The sequence below is a fragment of the Zea mays genome, chromosome 2 (assembly GCF_902167145.1).
Source record: "Zea mays cultivar B73 chromosome 2, Zm-B73-REFERENCE-NAM-5.0, whole genome shotgun sequence".
Lineage (NCBI taxonomy): Eukaryota > Viridiplantae > Streptophyta > Magnoliopsida > Poales > Poaceae > Zea > Zea mays.
The window spans coordinates 209390174-209407563 of NC_050097.1; the positions used below are offsets into that span (position 1 = coordinate 209390174).

At 50.1% G+C, this 17390-nt stretch overlaps 2 protein-coding genes across 2 annotated transcripts; both read right to left on the bottom strand.

The window, feature by feature from the left end:
- Positions 1-1468: 1468 nt before the first annotated feature.
- On the bottom strand, positions 1469-3559 carry LOC100240694 (uncharacterized). The gene is made up of 6 exons (NM_001144020.2): positions 3455-3559; positions 3278-3321; positions 2282-2337; positions 2149-2201; positions 1857-1975; positions 1469-1769 (listed from the first exon to the last, which is right to left on the bottom strand). Exons 2-6 carry the CDS (start codon positions 3312-3314, stop codon positions 1675-1677), a joined length of 360 nt encoding a protein of 119 aa, NP_001137492.1. The 5' UTR covers positions 3315-3321; positions 3455-3559; the 3' UTR covers positions 1469-1674.
- A 4174-nt stretch (positions 3560-7733) lies between these two features.
- On the bottom strand, positions 7734-8593 carry LOC103649250 (ATP synthase subunit gamma, chloroplastic-like). The gene has a single exon (XM_020549380.1). It carries the CDS (start codon positions 8247-8249, stop codon positions 7917-7919), a length of 333 nt encoding a protein of 110 aa, XP_020404969.1. The 5' UTR covers positions 8250-8593; the 3' UTR covers positions 7734-7916.
- Positions 8594-17390: the final 8797 nt, after the last annotated feature.

Consider the following 17390-nt stretch of genomic DNA (forward strand, 5'->3'; position numbering starts at 1 on the left):
TGAATACACCACTGACTGGACCAATGTTCAGGTCTCTTTGGTCTTGCCCTTCTTGGACTTGGATGACTTCTTGTTATGGTTCTTGGAACCATGGCTGTTCACCCAGGTGTAGTCGCTCAGCACCAAGAAAGGGTCGGCGTTGTCCGTGACTTGTGACAGGTTCACCGCCATTGGTCTTGAGTTCTTCGAGACCCACTTCAGGTAGGAGCTCTTTTGGGCGTCAGGCTTTGCCATGATGCTTCCCGGCCCTGAGCTCGCCAAGAGGCTGGGGCTCGACATTGGGGGTGAAAAACTCCTCAAGCTCGATGAGGGGGACAAACTTGGTGAAAGTGATAACCACCCTCACTGTTGGCACAACAGGGATTGCAACATGCATGAATGGCAAACATGAATAATGAGCTGAATGCAAAGCTGCATTGCACTTAGGAGTACCGAAATGAGCAATATGCAACAAGATAATTACAAGAACAGCCTTCAGAAAATTATATAAATTATTGTGCCAAGAAGCAGCCAAAGGTACACACAGGCAGATCAATTGATGGCGTCCGCACTTTGGTGAACACCACTTTGTCAAACATACAGCAAAACTTGGACGAGTGCTCCAAGCTGTATGTCTAACCAATTTCTACTTTCTACAACGCCGGAGGTTTAGTTTTTTCTTCATTTGTCATATAAATACACTATGATTCATCAAACAAGACAGTATCAATGCAGGTGAGGTGTCTGTGTCCTAAGTGACAGTACTGTTCTGGAATAAACTAAACAGTGAAGAACCGTTAAACTATCAGTCTAAGGGCTAGTTTGGCCAGAAATAGGGCAGGAAGACTGTTCAAGCCATCATCATGCATTCATGCCAGATATGCACCTCCACTCGATCTTCTCATCCATCGGAGACTTGGCTAAAAGGATGTCTGACAAACGTTATCCTTCTTTAGTTCTTTTCTACAAGGGACTTGTATAGTCAGCCAACCAAAAGCAAAAAAGCCAAATGACCGGTACAGTTTTAAGGTGCTTGGTTAGAGGAATTACCTAGTACATCATTTTCTTATTCCTCATTTTTTTTATTTGGTTTCGTAGTTAGTACTGTTCTTATTCCTCACTTTTTTATTTGATTTCATAGTTAGATAGTACTGATATAAGGACTTCCTCATTTTTTTATTTGGTTTCGTAGTTAGTACTGTTCTTATTCCTCACTTTTTTATTTGATTTCATAGTTAGATAGTACTGATATAAGGACTGAGTATGAGTCATCCTACCAAATTTAAGGAACTAACTCACGATGCATCACCTCATTTTGGATGGATTAATTTCTTAAACCAAACACCCCTTTATCTACTGCGGGAATCTATCGATTCCATCAAGAAAAATATAGCATCAGCTTGGCCGTCAGCAGATTGCAGTTGCAGCTTAAAACAAACACGATGAGCACAGATAAACAGCAATCACGCATCTGATGAGATAAGGTAAGTGAAGTAATAGTGAAATGATCAAATGTTTCGATACCGAAGGAATTCAATGTCACAGGAGAAATCCAAACAGTTGAAAGCTAAGGGTGTCATTGAAGCCATTGAAGCAATCCGGCAGCAGCATACTAGAGACTGAGGTATATACACAGGTTTACAATAGCAGCAGCCCCATCATGCTCGTTTATTTACAGTGGCAGGGGCGATTGCTCTAGGCAGAGCCGAAGGTGTTTTCACCACTGTAGGTCATGTAAAGGAAGCCATCCTCGTCCTTGTTCTCTTCGTAGATTGCAGACATCAAAGAGGCTGCCACAAGAGAGTATTAGAAAATTAGAACATAACAACGCAGGAGGAGCAATGATGAATGGATAGCGATATTTATTCAATTTATACCAGTTGGTGGCAAGGTGTTCTTCACAAAGACAAAGATGGCCTTCTCTGGGCTCAGCTTGATTCTCTTCCTCACCACATAGACAAACTGGCCGACAGTGAGATCAGCAGGGACAAGGTACCTGCAGGTGTTAACAAATATGGATCAATGTTAATGAGAATAGTTAAAATCCAAAAGGTGTTATATCATCTGAATATGATCAGCATGCAGATTATTGTTCCACACGAAGAGATTTTAAGCAAACATAGCAAAAACTACCAGAAGAACATAGGAGAAATCTAGATGACAACTTACTTCTTCTTATCAATCTCGGGGACATCAGTTTTGCCAGCTTTCTCAACAATCACCTGAAAACATTTATGACAAAATCAGCAATCAAGCACGCATGCAGAAAAAATGCATGTAAAAATTGCTGAACATGTCTTACAGGAATTCTGTCGGGATACTTATCCCTGATCCTGGCAGATTCGGACTGCCTTTTCTCTGTAATAGTAAATAAGGTTCAAAAGTCTAGTTAAGAGAAGGGGAAGATATTGCACAAAAAAGATGTAAACAATTTGAGGCTGACACACACAGCTACAATCAACTACGTATACAAATAGGAGCAAAGTATCCTATGAATTCTTCCTGGTTAGGAGGTGGAGCCACATGTTGAAACCAGTACATTCAATCCAAGAACCAATGCACGTAAACTAGAATCAAAAGAAAATGCAGACCATATATTATACATAATAATATAAATTAGTCATGTAAATCAAATGCCAAAACATGAAGATGGCACCATCTGCAATCCCATGGAAGTATGAACAAACTAATAGTCCATTAACCAAGTCCTTAATACAACTAAGAACACTATTAATTCTTGCCAAAAAGAATATTGTTCCTAGAAATAACAGATGCACAAGAGCCATACATCACAACAGTACTTTCAAAAACAAAACTAAAGCTACCAGGTTGATCCAAACTACATAGTTTTTGGCACATTAAGAATAGATGGATGGATAACTATGCAAAAGTTCTTTAAAAAGAACAGAGGGAACACTCTGCCCAAAAGTTTAGCAAATTACATGATAAATGATAACACAAACTGAAGTACGCCAGAATTCAAATCATGGTCTGTCCCTAACAGGTCCAGATAGAAACAGGTTTACGAAAGACCAAATTAGCAGACTGTGTCAGAACAGAGCACATAGAAGCAGAGTAACCTAAACCATAGTAGCCGACTAGCCGCATACATAACATCTAAAACCACCAACCATAAAACTTAGGAAAGCAACACAGACAAGAAACAAACCTACCATCAAGTCATCATCAAGTTCAATTCAATATATGAACATTTATACCGATCAACCACAGGCAAGAGGCCTAATTCCGGACCACGAAATTAACAGCAAACGAGACAAGAGAGTAGAAGCAAACCAACCGAGGTCGTGCTCCATTTTGAAAGAGGTCCTGGCCATCGACAACCTGCGCAAGTCAACGACAAAGATGAGATCGATCCAAGGATAGCATCAGAGACAAACTAAACTGTAGTAAAACCCGCCGAATTATCGCGAGCTCCGGCAGCTATTTTTGGGGGAAAATCGGTCGAGAGGATCACCGGACGACGAGGTACGATCAATGGAGCCGATCGGGTCGAGGGGTTGGCGAAATCGACGGGGCAAGCCGATCGGCGGAAGCTGAGCGAAGTCGCGGGTAGGGGTAGGGTTCGGTGGGGATGGCGTGTCGCCCTTATTTATTATGGCCTCTATTGCGAGGCTTTTACTCAAAAGCCCCGGAGCTACGGTTGTATTGCGTAAGCAGCTCCTCTTTTGCAACGCTTCCGCCTCACCACAACATCGCCCCCCTCTCCATGGCATGCGGAGCAGTTGCAGCACTGTACCTAGAGTCCTAGACGCCTCACCATCTGCAAACACGTACGGGTACGGTTGGCGCCTCACGCAGCCACTGTTCGCTGCGCCGGCCGGTCACCGACTGTATGTGCTCATGTGACGCTCAGCAGACGCGCCTCCTCGCTGGCCATGCCCGACGAGCTAGCAGCGCTAGCTGATGCCTTAGCAAAAAACAATGTCCCACGCGTGCGCTTGTGATCGCCCCCATGGAGAGGAATGCAACAAGCGAGAGCTGCTTTCAGGAATATCCACAACATTTCCAACATGCAAAGCACTGAATATAAAGGGAGCCTCTGAACTGGATTTAGAGAGCAACCCCCATCGTCCATCTCAGTAATCTGAATCGTGCGATGTCCTGTACATGTCCAATGGGTCGTGTCGGGCCATATATGGTTTGAACGGTTGCTTCAAGTTCCTTGGTCTCTTTCTCCACAATGTGCTGACTATGCATGTCGACTAACCCCCAATCCTTTATGCAGGACAATACTTCAACCATATCCGGATTAGTCGTTGTCATCGTTCCTCAAGCACCCTACCAGCTAGACTAAAAGTAGACACTTATGATATAGTAGAGGAAGACACGGTTAGAATATCTTTAGCAAGTATAGAAAGCACATGATAGGTCACCTTGTGCCACTGCCACCAATTTAAAAGATGGAAGTCATAGTCAAATTGAGTGACAGTGACACTATCTAAGTACGAATACAACTTAGATATAGCAGCAACAGTAGATGATACATGATTACCTATTGTCCTTCCAGCTTATCCGTAGGAGATGAGTCAATGATATCATCTCCATATATATAATTTCATGCCTCTGTAGCCTTACCTACATTACCTGCTGACATATGATGTTGTGCACTTAAGCGCACATCACCAAACTTCATTTCATATATCTAGAATATCTTAGTTAACTTCATGCGAACAATACTAGGAACCATGGAATAATCAACGTCAGCTAGTCCAGACAATCTCATAAGAAGCTTATTGAACCCCATCATTTTAGCTCTAGGATTCAATACAAAAGCAAATGAATATATAATTGGTAGGTTCCTATAGTATTTTAAAAACTTTGTTTTCATAGGAACAACAATATCTCTTAGTAGTTCATCATTCTCAAAAGCGGTTAGATGCCTAGCAATTTTAAGTATATGATGTAGCATTAAAGGTGAAGTGGGGTAATAAACTTCAGACAAAGCAACAGTTGTATCATAGAATAGCCCAAGAAAGGATTTGATATTTTAGCAACAACCCAATGTCATCAGTTAACAAAAAAGAGCCACCCCCTTAGGTGGATGATTAGTTTGGATGTACACAGAAAAGGTGATTCGATAAGGAACCAAATGATTAAGCATCAAGTAAGTAGAGTTCCACCCAACATCCATGTCTACACCAAATTTGCAAGGAGGAACATCAAGACTCAAACAATAGCTTTTGAAAGTAGCAATACGCTGCTTTGAAGCATTCAAGAAAGTAACAACTGTTCTAAAATCATCAAGATAATGATTTAGACGTTTCAAACCAGATTTAACAATAAGATTAACAATGTGGCAATTACAACGCTGATGCAAGAAAATAGTAGCCAGGTCATCATCATCATCATCAAGAGGTATTAAATGACCAATGTAAGCAGAAAAGATATGTTTTAGGATAGCCAGTGTAGTTTTATTAGATGAGGCATTGTCTAGAACAATAGAAAATATTTTATCAGCAATGTCGTAATCATCCACAACCATGGCAATTCTATCAACAATGTTCCTGCTAGTACTACGTTCTACTTCAATTGGTTTTAAACCAAGCAACCTCTTTTCTAACTCCCCATTAGAATTGACAATATGAGCAACCACGCTAATGTAATCCTCTTTAGCTTTACCAGACCATATATCACTAGTAATAGTAACATATGACACTGATTTTTTTTCAAGATTTCAATTAGTTTCTCCATAAGGTCATTGTAAAACTTGATTAAATATCTAGCATTAGTTTGCCTAGATGATTTAACAAATCTAGGATTATGAGCATTCACAATGTATTGTTCAAATGCATCAGATTCAGCAAAGCAAAGAGGTAGATCACTTCTAGCAATCAATCGACATAATTTAGTACGTGCTACTGATGCATAGTACTCCCACCTCACAAGAGAACCACCAGGGTTATATTTAAGAACATATTGTATTCTACCAAAGCGTTTTTTCCTTTTTAGCACGACATGAATCAACATGGCGGAGCAAATGTTTAGTACCACCAGAGGATCTAGTAGAGAATGTCTGCTTGCAGTGATTGCAGATTGTAGATAACCTTACCATCTTACCTTTCTCCATGGTGGTGACCTCAGTGAAGTTCTCTCGGACCTTGGATCTCTTCATCCCTCCTCCCGAGGACCCAGCCGTGCTGGCGTTGGTGGCGCTCGTGGAGCCCGTCCCTATCCCTGACCCTTATACTCTAGCCTCTACATCGGCGTCCACGTCAATAGTAGTGTTGGCGCCACTACCGAGGAGGAAGCATCGAGCATCCTTGGCCTCGTTACGTTATTCAAGCCTCAACTCCTCCTCCTCGTCTGGATCTAGTGCCATGGCCGCCTCCTTGTATGCGACCTGGTTCCTCAACGATGAGCGCGACATCATCTAGAGAACTATGAGAGGCAGAGGACAAGTATGAGAATGAGAGACGAACAGAGAAGGGAATGAAGAAGGGAGGAGTCGAGCACATGACCACGAGCGAGATAGGGATGCAATAGCGCCGGAGCGATGATGTGCCGCCGTGTTGGCTCTGGATCGTGGCGGCGAGACAGCGGTGGCAACGACCGGTAGAGGGCGAGGTGGATCCACCCTTGTGGCTGTTGGCTGTGGCTGTGGGGGAGAGTGCTAGGGTTACAGAGGCGCGGGTTGGGGGAGCGGGCGAGGGCGCAAGGGTATACATACCCTAGCCGACTCGTTGTCGCGGCCGTGCTGCCCCCTCTAACCATGTCGTGCCTGTGCCCGCCCTATGGACCAACCTGGCGGCCTAAGCACGACCCAATGGTCGGGTCAGGCCGACACGAGCACGCATGTATATGTGTCGGGCCATCACCGGAATGTGCCATGGGCCACCCGACAGGCCCGACACGTATAAACATGTATACATGTAGCCCAATTCCGTTGATGACTCAAAGACATAAGATCTGGAACATCAACAGTTGAGCTGATCTTAGCACAATACCACCATGTTTTCACATGAAATTGCGGAAAAGCCGTCTTAAGTAATTTCTATAATCCTTGTGAGACAAAGGAATGACCCAATTAGGAGTAGCTGAAGTATGAGCTTCCAAAATCAGAGGCAGGTCCCTAGCCCAGGAGGATTCACCGAGCTAAAAACTATTTTTATTCTCCTGCTCCCGACCTTGTGTGAAGAAGTTAACTAAAGAGCTCAAAGAATTATCGTCTCCTCCACTATTGTACACTAGAGGAACTTCTATTCTTAATTCTTGTAAGATCATTTGTGGCCACTATCGTGTACCCTAAGTAATAAGCTAAGGTCTATGATATTTTTGTCCAAAGTTGGATAGTGAAAACAGCATGGAGCAATCCTAGAGAGATTATCGAGAGACCCATTTGACATAAAAAATTACATCAAGCTGGTGTCACAATTTCTTTGACATGTCTCAGGTGCCGCAAGAACAAAAAGGTGTCGTTGTTTGCCGACTTGCGGCAAGACAAACACACCCAATTTCTTTGTTTTTTTCGTTTATTGTGCGAGTTTCATATTTTCTACAAGATCAACGATACGGATGTTCATACAATATCTATATTGACATTCAGGCCATACACCATGAGGCCATACATTCCATGGAACCATTTTTTGTTCATATAGAATCTAATGACCTTAGTTGATGTAGCAATCAGTGCTAGAAGTGTCTACTGGAACTAAATCATCGAAACTAGCCGGACATTCGCAAGACAAGGCATGAAGGCAAAACTCTCAGATTATACCATTTTGGCATCTCTGGCTTGAAATTATTGTGTATGTCGCGAGCTCTGTTATGTTTGTGGTGTCAGGAATTACAGGCAGACTGGACAACAAGAAAATGAGAAAAAGAATTATGTATAGCAGGAGGGCTCAGGCTCAGCCGACGAGGGCGTCAGCACCAGCGACGATCTCGAGGATCTCCTCGGTGATCTTGGCCTAGCGCTGTCAGTTGTAAGCGATGGAGAGGTTCTTGCGGAGCTCGATGGCATTGTCGGTGGCGCTGCTCATGGCGCTCATCTGGGCGGCGAGCTCGCTAGCGAGCGACTCCTGCAGGGCACGGAGGAGCTGGCTGTTGAGGTAGAGCGGGAGCAGCGCGTCCAGGATCTGCACGGGGTCCTGCTCGAAATGCACCACAGGGGAGAAGGGCTGCGTCTCGATCTTCACCTTCTCGTGCTCCACGGTGAGCTTCCCCTCCTTGGTGGTGAGGCGGAAGAGCTCGTCCTCGGTGGCGTCCACGCAGACGCCGTTGACGTCGCAGATCTCGCCTTTGGGGGACATGGGGAGCAGCGTCTGGATGATGGGGTCGGAGCGCACCAACGACACGAACTTGGAGTAGAGCAACTCCACCTTGTCCACCTCCTCCGAGATGAAGAGGGAGTATACGAGGTCGCAAATAGCCTGCGAGTCCTTCACGGTGGGCACGCCGTTCACCTCCAGATCCTGCTCCAGCGGGATGTAGGGGCGGTGCTGGAAGTAGGCGTTGCCCTTCTTCCCCACGTTGATGACGTTGTACTAGAGGCCTAGCTGCTCGAGCTCCTCCATGCGGATGTCGCGGATGTCCGCCTTCTTGAGCACGTTGTTGTTGAAGCTCCCGTAGAGGCCACGCTCGCCGGTCAGGACCACGAGCGCCACCTTGAAAGGAAAATGGGCCCTTGGGCTATTTCTATAATTATTTTGGTGATTAGATACCCAACACATTGTTCTAAGTTTATAAGTGCCAAGATGCAAATCAAGGAATAAGTTATGTCTCTAGACTTAGTAAATTGTTTTTGGGTACTAACATGTTTAACTAAGTGCTAGAGGCATGGCCAAGAAAAGAGAAAAAGGATTGGAGAAGAAGTAGTTGTAATCAGCCAAACCAGCAACAGCCTGTGGCGCACCAGACTGTCCGGTGGTACACTGGACAGTGTCTGGTGCCCAAGCTGGCCCGACGGCGAACTGGCTGCTCTCGGGAATCGGCGGGGTGACATGGCTATAAATCACCGGACTGTCCGGTGAGTCATCAGCGCTCGCGCCCAAGTCTCCGGCGACGAACTCGTCGCTCTCGGGAATGAAGAAGGCATCGCGGCTAAAATTCACCGGACTGTCCGGTGAGCCAAAGGCGTCCACGACCAACGGTCATCTGCGCGATCAACGGGCGACATGTGGCCAAGCCAACGACCGGTTGGTCACACCGGACTGTCCGATGTGCACCGGACAGTGTCTGAGGCGCCAACGGGCCTGGAGGACCAACGGTCGGCTGCGCCCGATATGGAAGGAAATTGAGCACCAGACAAGTACTGTTCATGTCCGGTGGTGCACCGGACTGTCCGGTGCACCACTCGACAGAAGGCAAGATTTGCCTTCCAAGTTGATCTCCAACGGCTCCTAGCTGCCTTGGGGCTATAAAAGGGACCCGTAGGCGCATGGAGCAACACACCAAGCATTCTCTAAGCATCTTAAGACTCATAGACTCCGCCTCCACGCATTTGGATTGTTGTGTTAGTGATTTGAGCTCCGTTTGAGTTATGAACCCCCTGCGCCGTGTTTTGAGCTCAAGTCTTGGCTTGTGTGCGTGTGTGTGTTGTGGATTGAGTCTTGCGTGTGTTGTGTTCCCTCCCTTACTTCTGTGCTTCTTGTGTGATCATCATCATAAGGGCAAGAGACTCCAACTTGTGGAGATTCCTCGCAAACGGGAAGAGAACTCAAAAAGAAAAGACCATGGTATTCAAGTTGATCATTGGATCACTTGAAAGGGGTTGAGTGCAACCCTCGTCCATTGGGACGCCACACGTAGAAGTAGGCAAGTATTACTTGGCCGAACCACGGGATAAAAATAGCGTGTCTCTTGTGTTGCTTTTCTGTGTAATTGATTTGTTAGGGACCATAATTAGGGGTACCCCCAAGACTCCTAAACTCGTCTGGTAACCACCATCAGCACAAAGCTGCAAAGGCCTGATGGGCGCAATACAGGTCAAAGCTCTGCCCACTCAAGGGACACGATCTCGCCTCTCCCGAGCCCAGCCTCGGGCAAGAACAACAGACCCAGGTGGATTCACGTCTCGCCCGAGGGTCTCCTCAAGCAACAGGCGCACCTTCGACTCGCCCGAGGCCTAGCTCGGGCAGGCTTCACGGAGAAGCAACCTTGGCCAGATCGCCTCGCCAACCGACCGTATCGTAGGAGCATTCAATGCAAGGATCGTCTGACACCTTATCCTGGCGCACGTTCCTCAGTCGACAGGGCCGAAGTGACCGCAGTCATTTCGCCCCTCCACTGACTGACCTGACAGGAAAACAGTGTCGCCTGCCCTGCTCCGACTGCTGTGCCACTCGCCAGGGTGAGGCTGACAGCAGCCAAGTCTAGCCTCAGGCGCCATAGGAAGCTCCGCCTCGCCCGACCCCAGGGCTGGGACTCAACCTCGACCCCGGAAGACGGTCTCCGCCTCGCCCGACCCCAGGGCTCGGACGCAACCTCGACCTCGGAAGACGGTCTCCGCCTCGCCCGACCCCAGGGCTCGGACTCAGCCTCGACCCCGGAAGACGGTCTCCGCCTCGCCCGACCCCAGGGCTCGGACTCAACCTCGACCTCGGAAGACGGTCTCCGCCTCGCCCGACCCTAGGGCTCAGCCTCAGCCTCAACCTCGGAGGAGTCACCGTCTCGCCCGACCTTGGGCTCGGACCGACCACGTTACAAGGGGATACATCATTACCCTACCCCTAGCTAGCTCAGGCTACGGGGAACAAGACCGGCGTCCCATCTGGCTCGCCCCGGTAAACAAGTAATGATAGCACCCCGCGTGCTCCATGACGACGGCGGTTCTCAGCCCCTTACGGAAGCAAGGAGACGTCAGCAAGAACCCGACAACCCTGACAGTTGTGCTTCTACAGGGCTCAAGCGCTCCTCCGACGGCCACAACATCACATGAACAGGGCACCAACACCTCTCCAACAGCCATGTTGGCATGTACATAAGGCTCTGGCTCCTCTCTGTTAGACACGTTAGCACATTGCTACACTCCCCATTGTACACCTGGGCCTTCTCCTTACGTCTATAAAAGGAAGGTCCAGGGCCCTCGTACGAGAAGGTGGCCGCGTGGGAGGACGGGCTGACGGACAGGCTCTCACTCTCTCTCTCTCTCTCCCTCGCGAACGCTTGTAACCCCCTACTGCAAGCGCATCCGCCCTGGGCGCAGGACAACACGAGCCGCGGTTCCCCTTATTGTTCCCCCTTGTGTTCCGTCTTGCGCCGACCCATCTGGGCTGGGACACGCAGCGACATTTTACTCGTCGGTCCAGGGACCCCCCGGGGTCGAAACGCCGACAGTTGGCGTGCTAGGTAGGGGACTGCTGCGTGTTGACGAACAGCTTCCCGTCAAGCTCCAGATGGGTAGTCTCCAGCAACCTCTCTAGCCCGGGACACTGCTCCGTTTCGGGAGTCTCGAGTTCATGTCCCTCGACGGCAGCTACGACATGGTACTCCTTCCTCCGCCGCGCGACAACGACAACGACGGTCGTCAGCCCGCCCGACGGCGGCGGAATCGACGACGTCTTCCCTGCGTGACGGAAGAGCAGCATCCGGGTCTGTCACGTCACCTTCCCCGCCGATGGAGGAGGAGGCGGGGCAACCATGGCCAAGCAGGAGGCGACACCTCGTTGGCTGTCAAGCGAGTCGACGACGCCTGCACCCTAGCGGGGGACACAGCGGACGTTGACCTCTCGTTTGAGACGAAGACGAGCGTTGTTTCCCTGCAACACGCCAACCCCAAGCGAACGGATGACGCCAGCACGCTCGCGAAGGACTTGCTGGGCGTTAGCCTCGTACCTGAGATAACGGTGCAGTCTGTCCCCGACGCGACTTCGTCACCATCCGTCAATCAAGAGGTACCATCCGTTTTCCATCCTATGCCTTTTAGATTCAGCTTCGACCCACCAAGCGACCCCGCTTCGATGGACGCTTTCGTAAAGGCATATCCTAACCTTCCGGGGTACAATATGTGGTCAACCTGGGACCGACTGACGACTGTCTCGACCTACGGGCCCCCGGGTTCCGAGGAAGATGACGATCCCGACTCTGGTTGGAATTTCTCTGGGCTCGATAACCCTAGTGCCATGCGAGACTTCATGGCCGCATGTGACTACTGCCTCTCTGATTGCTCCGATGGTGGCCACAGCCTTGACGACGAGGACTATGGCCCAAGTCGCAAATGTTTCCACGTCGATCTAGGGGGTCTCGACGAAGGCAACCACCTTGGTATGCCGGAGGACGACGATCCCCCTAGGCCTGCGCCTCGCGTTGACATCCTTCGGGAGCTAGTTGTGGTCCCAGTCCCTGCGGGGGGTCAGGACGCACAGCTCGAGCAAATCCGCGAGATGCAGGCCAGGCTCGACGAGAAAGCAGGACAACTTGTGCAGCTCCGGCAAAATATCGGGCAAGAGTGGGCAGGCCGAGCACCGGCCGGAGAAGCGCGTCATCTGGCCCAGGACGTCCAGCACCGCATCGCTGACGATGCCAGGGCAAGGCTGCCCCCGGCTTCCAGTGGGGTCGGCCAGAACCTGGCTGCAGCGGCAATACTACTCTGAGCGATGCCGGAACCATCCACCGCCGAGGGGCGACGTATCCAGGGAGAGCTCAAGAATCTCCTGGAGGATGCCGCGGTCCAACGGGCTGAAAGCTCTGCCTCCCGAAGGCAGGGGTACCCCCCGGAGCATCGCGCTGCGACTTCCCGATTCATGCGGGAAGCCTCGGTCCACACCGGGTGCACGCAGGACACAGCGCCTGCGGCCCCGGGTCGCCTCGGCAACGAGCACCACCGCCGCGACCGTCGAGCCCACCTCGACGAGAAGGTGCACCGAGGCTACCACACCAGGCGTGAGGGACGCTACGACAGCGGGGAGGATCGGAGCCCTTCGCCCGAACCGCCCGGTCCGCAGGCTTTCAGCCGAGCCATACGACGGGCGCCGTTCCCGACCCGGTTCCGAACCTCGACTACCATCACCAAGTACTCGGGGGAGACAAGGCCGGAACTGTGGCTCGTGGACTACCGGCTGGCCTGCCAACTGAGTGGAACGGACGATGACAACCTCATCATCCGCAACCTCCCCATGTTCCTCTCCGACGCCGTCCGAGCCTGGCTGGAGCATCTGCCTCCTGCGCAAATCTCCAACTGGGACGATCTGGTCAAAGCCTTCGCCGGCAACTTCCAGGGCACATACGTGCGCCCTGGGAACTCCTGGGATCTCCGAAGCTGCTGGCAGCCGGGAGAATCCCTGCGTGACTACATCCGGTGATTTTTGAAGCAGCGCACCGAGCTGCCCAACATCACCGACTCAGATGTCATCGGCGCGTTCCTCGCCGGCACCACTTGTCGCGACCTGGTGAGCAAGCTGGGTCGCAAGACTCCCACCAGGGCGAGCAAGCTGATGGACATCGCCACCAAGTTCGCCTCTGGTCAGGAGGCGGTCGAGGCCATCTTCCGGAAGGACAAGCAGCCTCAGGGGCGCTAGCCGGAAGACGTCCCTGAGGCGTCCGCTCAGCGCGGCACCAAGAAGAAGGACAAGAAGAAGTCGCAAGCGAAACGCGACACCGCCGACGCAGACCTTGTCGCCGCCGCCGAGCACAGGAACCCTCGGAAGCCTCTCGGAGGCGCCAACCTGTTCGACAAGATGCTCAAGGAGTCGTGCCCCTATCATCAGGGCCCTATCAAGCACACCCTTGAGGAGTGCGTCATGTTTCGGCGCTACTTCCACGAGGCCGGGCCCCCGGCGGAAGGTGGCAGAGCCCACGACAACAAGAAGGAGGGCCACAAGGCAGAGGAGTTCCCGAGGTCCACGACTGCTTCATGATCTACGGTGGGCAAGTGACAAACGCCTCGGCTCGGCACTGCAAGCAAGAGCACCGGGAGGTCTGCTCGGTGAAGGTGGCGGCGCCAGTCTACCTAGACTGGTCCGACAAGCCCATCACCTTCGACCAAGGCGACCACCCCGACCGCGTGCCGAGCCCGGGGAAGTACCCGCTCGTTGTCAATCCCGTCATCGGCAACGTCTGGCTTACCAAGGTCCTCATGGACGGAGGCAGCAGCCTCAACATCATCTACGCCGAGACCCTCGGGCTCTTGCAGATCGATCTGTCCACGATGCGGGCCGGTGTGGCGCCCTTTCACGGGATCATCCCCAGGAAGCGCGTCCAACCCCTTGGGCAACTCGATCTGCCCGTCTGCTTCGGGACTCTCTCCAACTTCTGAAAGGAAACCCTCACGTTCGAGGTGGTCGGGTTCCGAGGAACCTACCACGCAGTGCTGGGGAGACCATGCTACGCTAAGTTCATGGCCGTCCCCAACTACACCTACCTCAAGCTCAAGATGCCGGGCCCCAACGGGGTCATCACCGTCGGATCCACGTACCGACACGCGTACGAATGCGACGTGGAGTGCGTGGAGTACGCTGAGGCCCTCGCCGAATCCGAGGCCCTCATCGCCAACCCGGAGAAGCCCTCTTGATCTACGTAGCCGCAACCACTCAGGTGGTCAGCGTCGCGATCGTAGTCTGAAAGGGAAATGTGCCCTTGGGCCATTTCTAAGTGTTTTGGTGATTTAGTGACTAACACAAGTGCCTAAGTGTCAAATGGTGGACAAAGTACAAATCAAGGATAAAGGTATGTTTCTCAGACTTAGTACATTGTTTTATGGACTAATGTATTGTGTCTAAGTGCTGGAAACAGGAAAAATCGAATTGGAAATGAGATGGCTTTGTTCAGCCAAAGCTTGCTCAGTCTGGGTGCACCGGACTGTCCGGTGGTGCACCGGACAGTGTCCGGTGCGCCAGGCTGGCTCGGGTGAACTGGCCACTCTCGGGAAATCGTCGGCGACGTACGACTATAATTCACCGGACTGTCCAGTGTGCACCGAACTGTCCGGTGAGCCAACGGTCGGCCGCGCGATCTGCGCGGGACACGTGGTCGAGCCAACGGCTAGAAGGGGGCACCGGACTGTCCGGTGTACACCGGACAGTGTCCGGTGCGCCAACGGCTCTCAGGTTGCCAACGGCCGGCTTCGCCATTTAAGGAAAGAAATCCGCACCAAACAGTGTCCGGTGTGCACCGGACTGTCCGGTGCGCCAGACGGCAGAAGGCAAGAATTGCCTTCCTGGAATGCTCTCAACGGCTCCTAGCTGCCTTGGGGCTATAAAAGGGACCCCTAGGCGCATGGAGAAGGACACCAAGCATTCTCCAAGCATTCCCTAGCACTAAGACATCGATTCCGCGCTTTTGATTCCTTGTGATAGCAATTAGAGCTCTAGTTGAGTTGTGAACTCATTGAGTTGTGTTGTGAGCTCTTGTTGCGACTTGTGTGCGTGGTGTTGCTGTGATCTTTGTGTCTTGTGTGTGTTGCTCATCCCTTCCTTACTCCGTGTTTCTTTGTAAACTTCAATTGTAAGGGCAAGAGGCTCCAAAGTGTGGAGATACCTTGCAAACGGGATAAAGTAAAGCAAGCAAAACACCGTGGTATTCAAGTGGGTCTTTGGACTGCTTGAGAGGGGTTGATTGCAACCCTCGTCCATTGGGACGCCACAACGTGGAGTAGGCAAGCGTTGGTCTTGGCCGAACCACGGGATAAACCACTGTGCCATCTCTGTGATTGATCTCTTGTGGTTATTGTGTTTTGTTGAGACTCCTCTCTAGCCACTTGGCATTATTGTGCTAACGCTTAACCAAGTTTTTGTGGCATTAAGTTTAAGTTTTACAGGATCACCTATTCACCCCCCCTCTAGGTGCTCTCAATTGGTATCAGAGCCGTTCTCTTCAAGAAGGGACTAATCGCCCGAAGAGATGGATCCTAAGGGAAAGGGGATGGTGGTCAACAACAACGAGAAGGAGTCTATCTTCAATGAGCCGAAAGATGACAAGCCTACGGACTCGGGCTCAAGCCACAAAAGAGGAGACGGGAAGAAGAAGAAGACAAGGCGCATCAAGGAAATAGTCTACTACGACAGCGACGAATCTTCCTCTTCCCAAAAGGACGACGACGACTACGAGAAAAAGAAAACAGTCAATTCGAACTTTTCTTTTGATTACTCTCGTATTCCTCAAAGTACAAATGCTCATTTATTATCTATTCCACTTGGTAAACCTCCTCATTTTGATGGAGAAGACTACAGATTTTGGAGTCACAAAATGCGTAGTCACTTGTTCTCTCTCCATCCTAGTATATGGGAGATTGTAGAGAGTGGAATGCACTTTGATAGTACGGATAGTCCCATGTTCATTAATGAGCAAATTCATAAAAATGCACAAGCTACTACTGTTCTTCTAGCTTCATTGTGCAGGGATGAATACCACAAAGTGAGCGGCTTGGATAACGCCAAGAAAATTTGGGACACCCTCAAGATCTCTCATGAGGGGAACGACGTCACAATGCTCACCAAGATGGAGTTGGTGGAGGGCTAACTCGGGAGATTCGCGATGATAAGGGGAGAAGAGCCAACCCAAACGTACAACCGGCTCAAGACCCTTGTCAACAAGATAAGAAGCTATGGAAGCACGCGATGGACGGACCACGACGTCGTCCGCCTAATGCTAAGGTCTTTTACTGTCCTTGATCCTCATCTTGTGAACAATATCCGTGAGAATCCTAGGTACACCAAGATGACGCCCGAGGAGATACTTGGAAAGTTCGTAAGCGGGCGGATGATGATCAAGGAGGCTAGATACGTGGATGACGCACTGAATGGCCCAATCCAAGAGCCTCAAACTATTTCTCTCAAAGCAACGAGGAGCAAGGAGGCGCTACCTAGCAAGGTGGCGCAAATTGAGGCGGCCAGGCTTAATGATGAAGAAATGGCCCTCATCATCAAGCGTTTCAAGACGACACTAAGGGGTCGCAAGGAGCATCCGAACAAGAACAAGACAAAGGGGAAGCGCTCATGCTTCAAATGTGGTAAGATTGGTCACTTTATCGCTAACTGTCCCGATAATGATAGTGACCAGGAAAAGAAGAGTGGAAAGTGGGAAAAGAAGAAGAATTACAAGAAGGCAAAGGGCGAGGCACATATTGGAAAGGAGTGGGATTCGGATTGCTCCACGTCCGACTCCGACAACGAAGGACTCGCCGCCACCGCCTTCAACAAGTCATCCCTCTTCCCCAACGAGCATCACACATGCCTCATGGCTAAGGAGAAGAAAGTAAGTACTCGAAACTCTACATATGTTTCTTCTAGTGAGGATGAGTCTAGTGATGATGATGAAATAGACTATTCATGTTTATTCAAGGGCTTAGATAGATCTAAGATAAATAAAATAAATGAATTGATTGATGCTTTGAATGATAAGAATAGATTATTAGAAAAGCAAGAGGACCTTTTATATGAAGAGCATGATAAATTTGTTAGCGCGCAAAATTCTCTTGCTTTAGAAATTAAGAGAAATGAAATGCTTTCTTGTGAGTT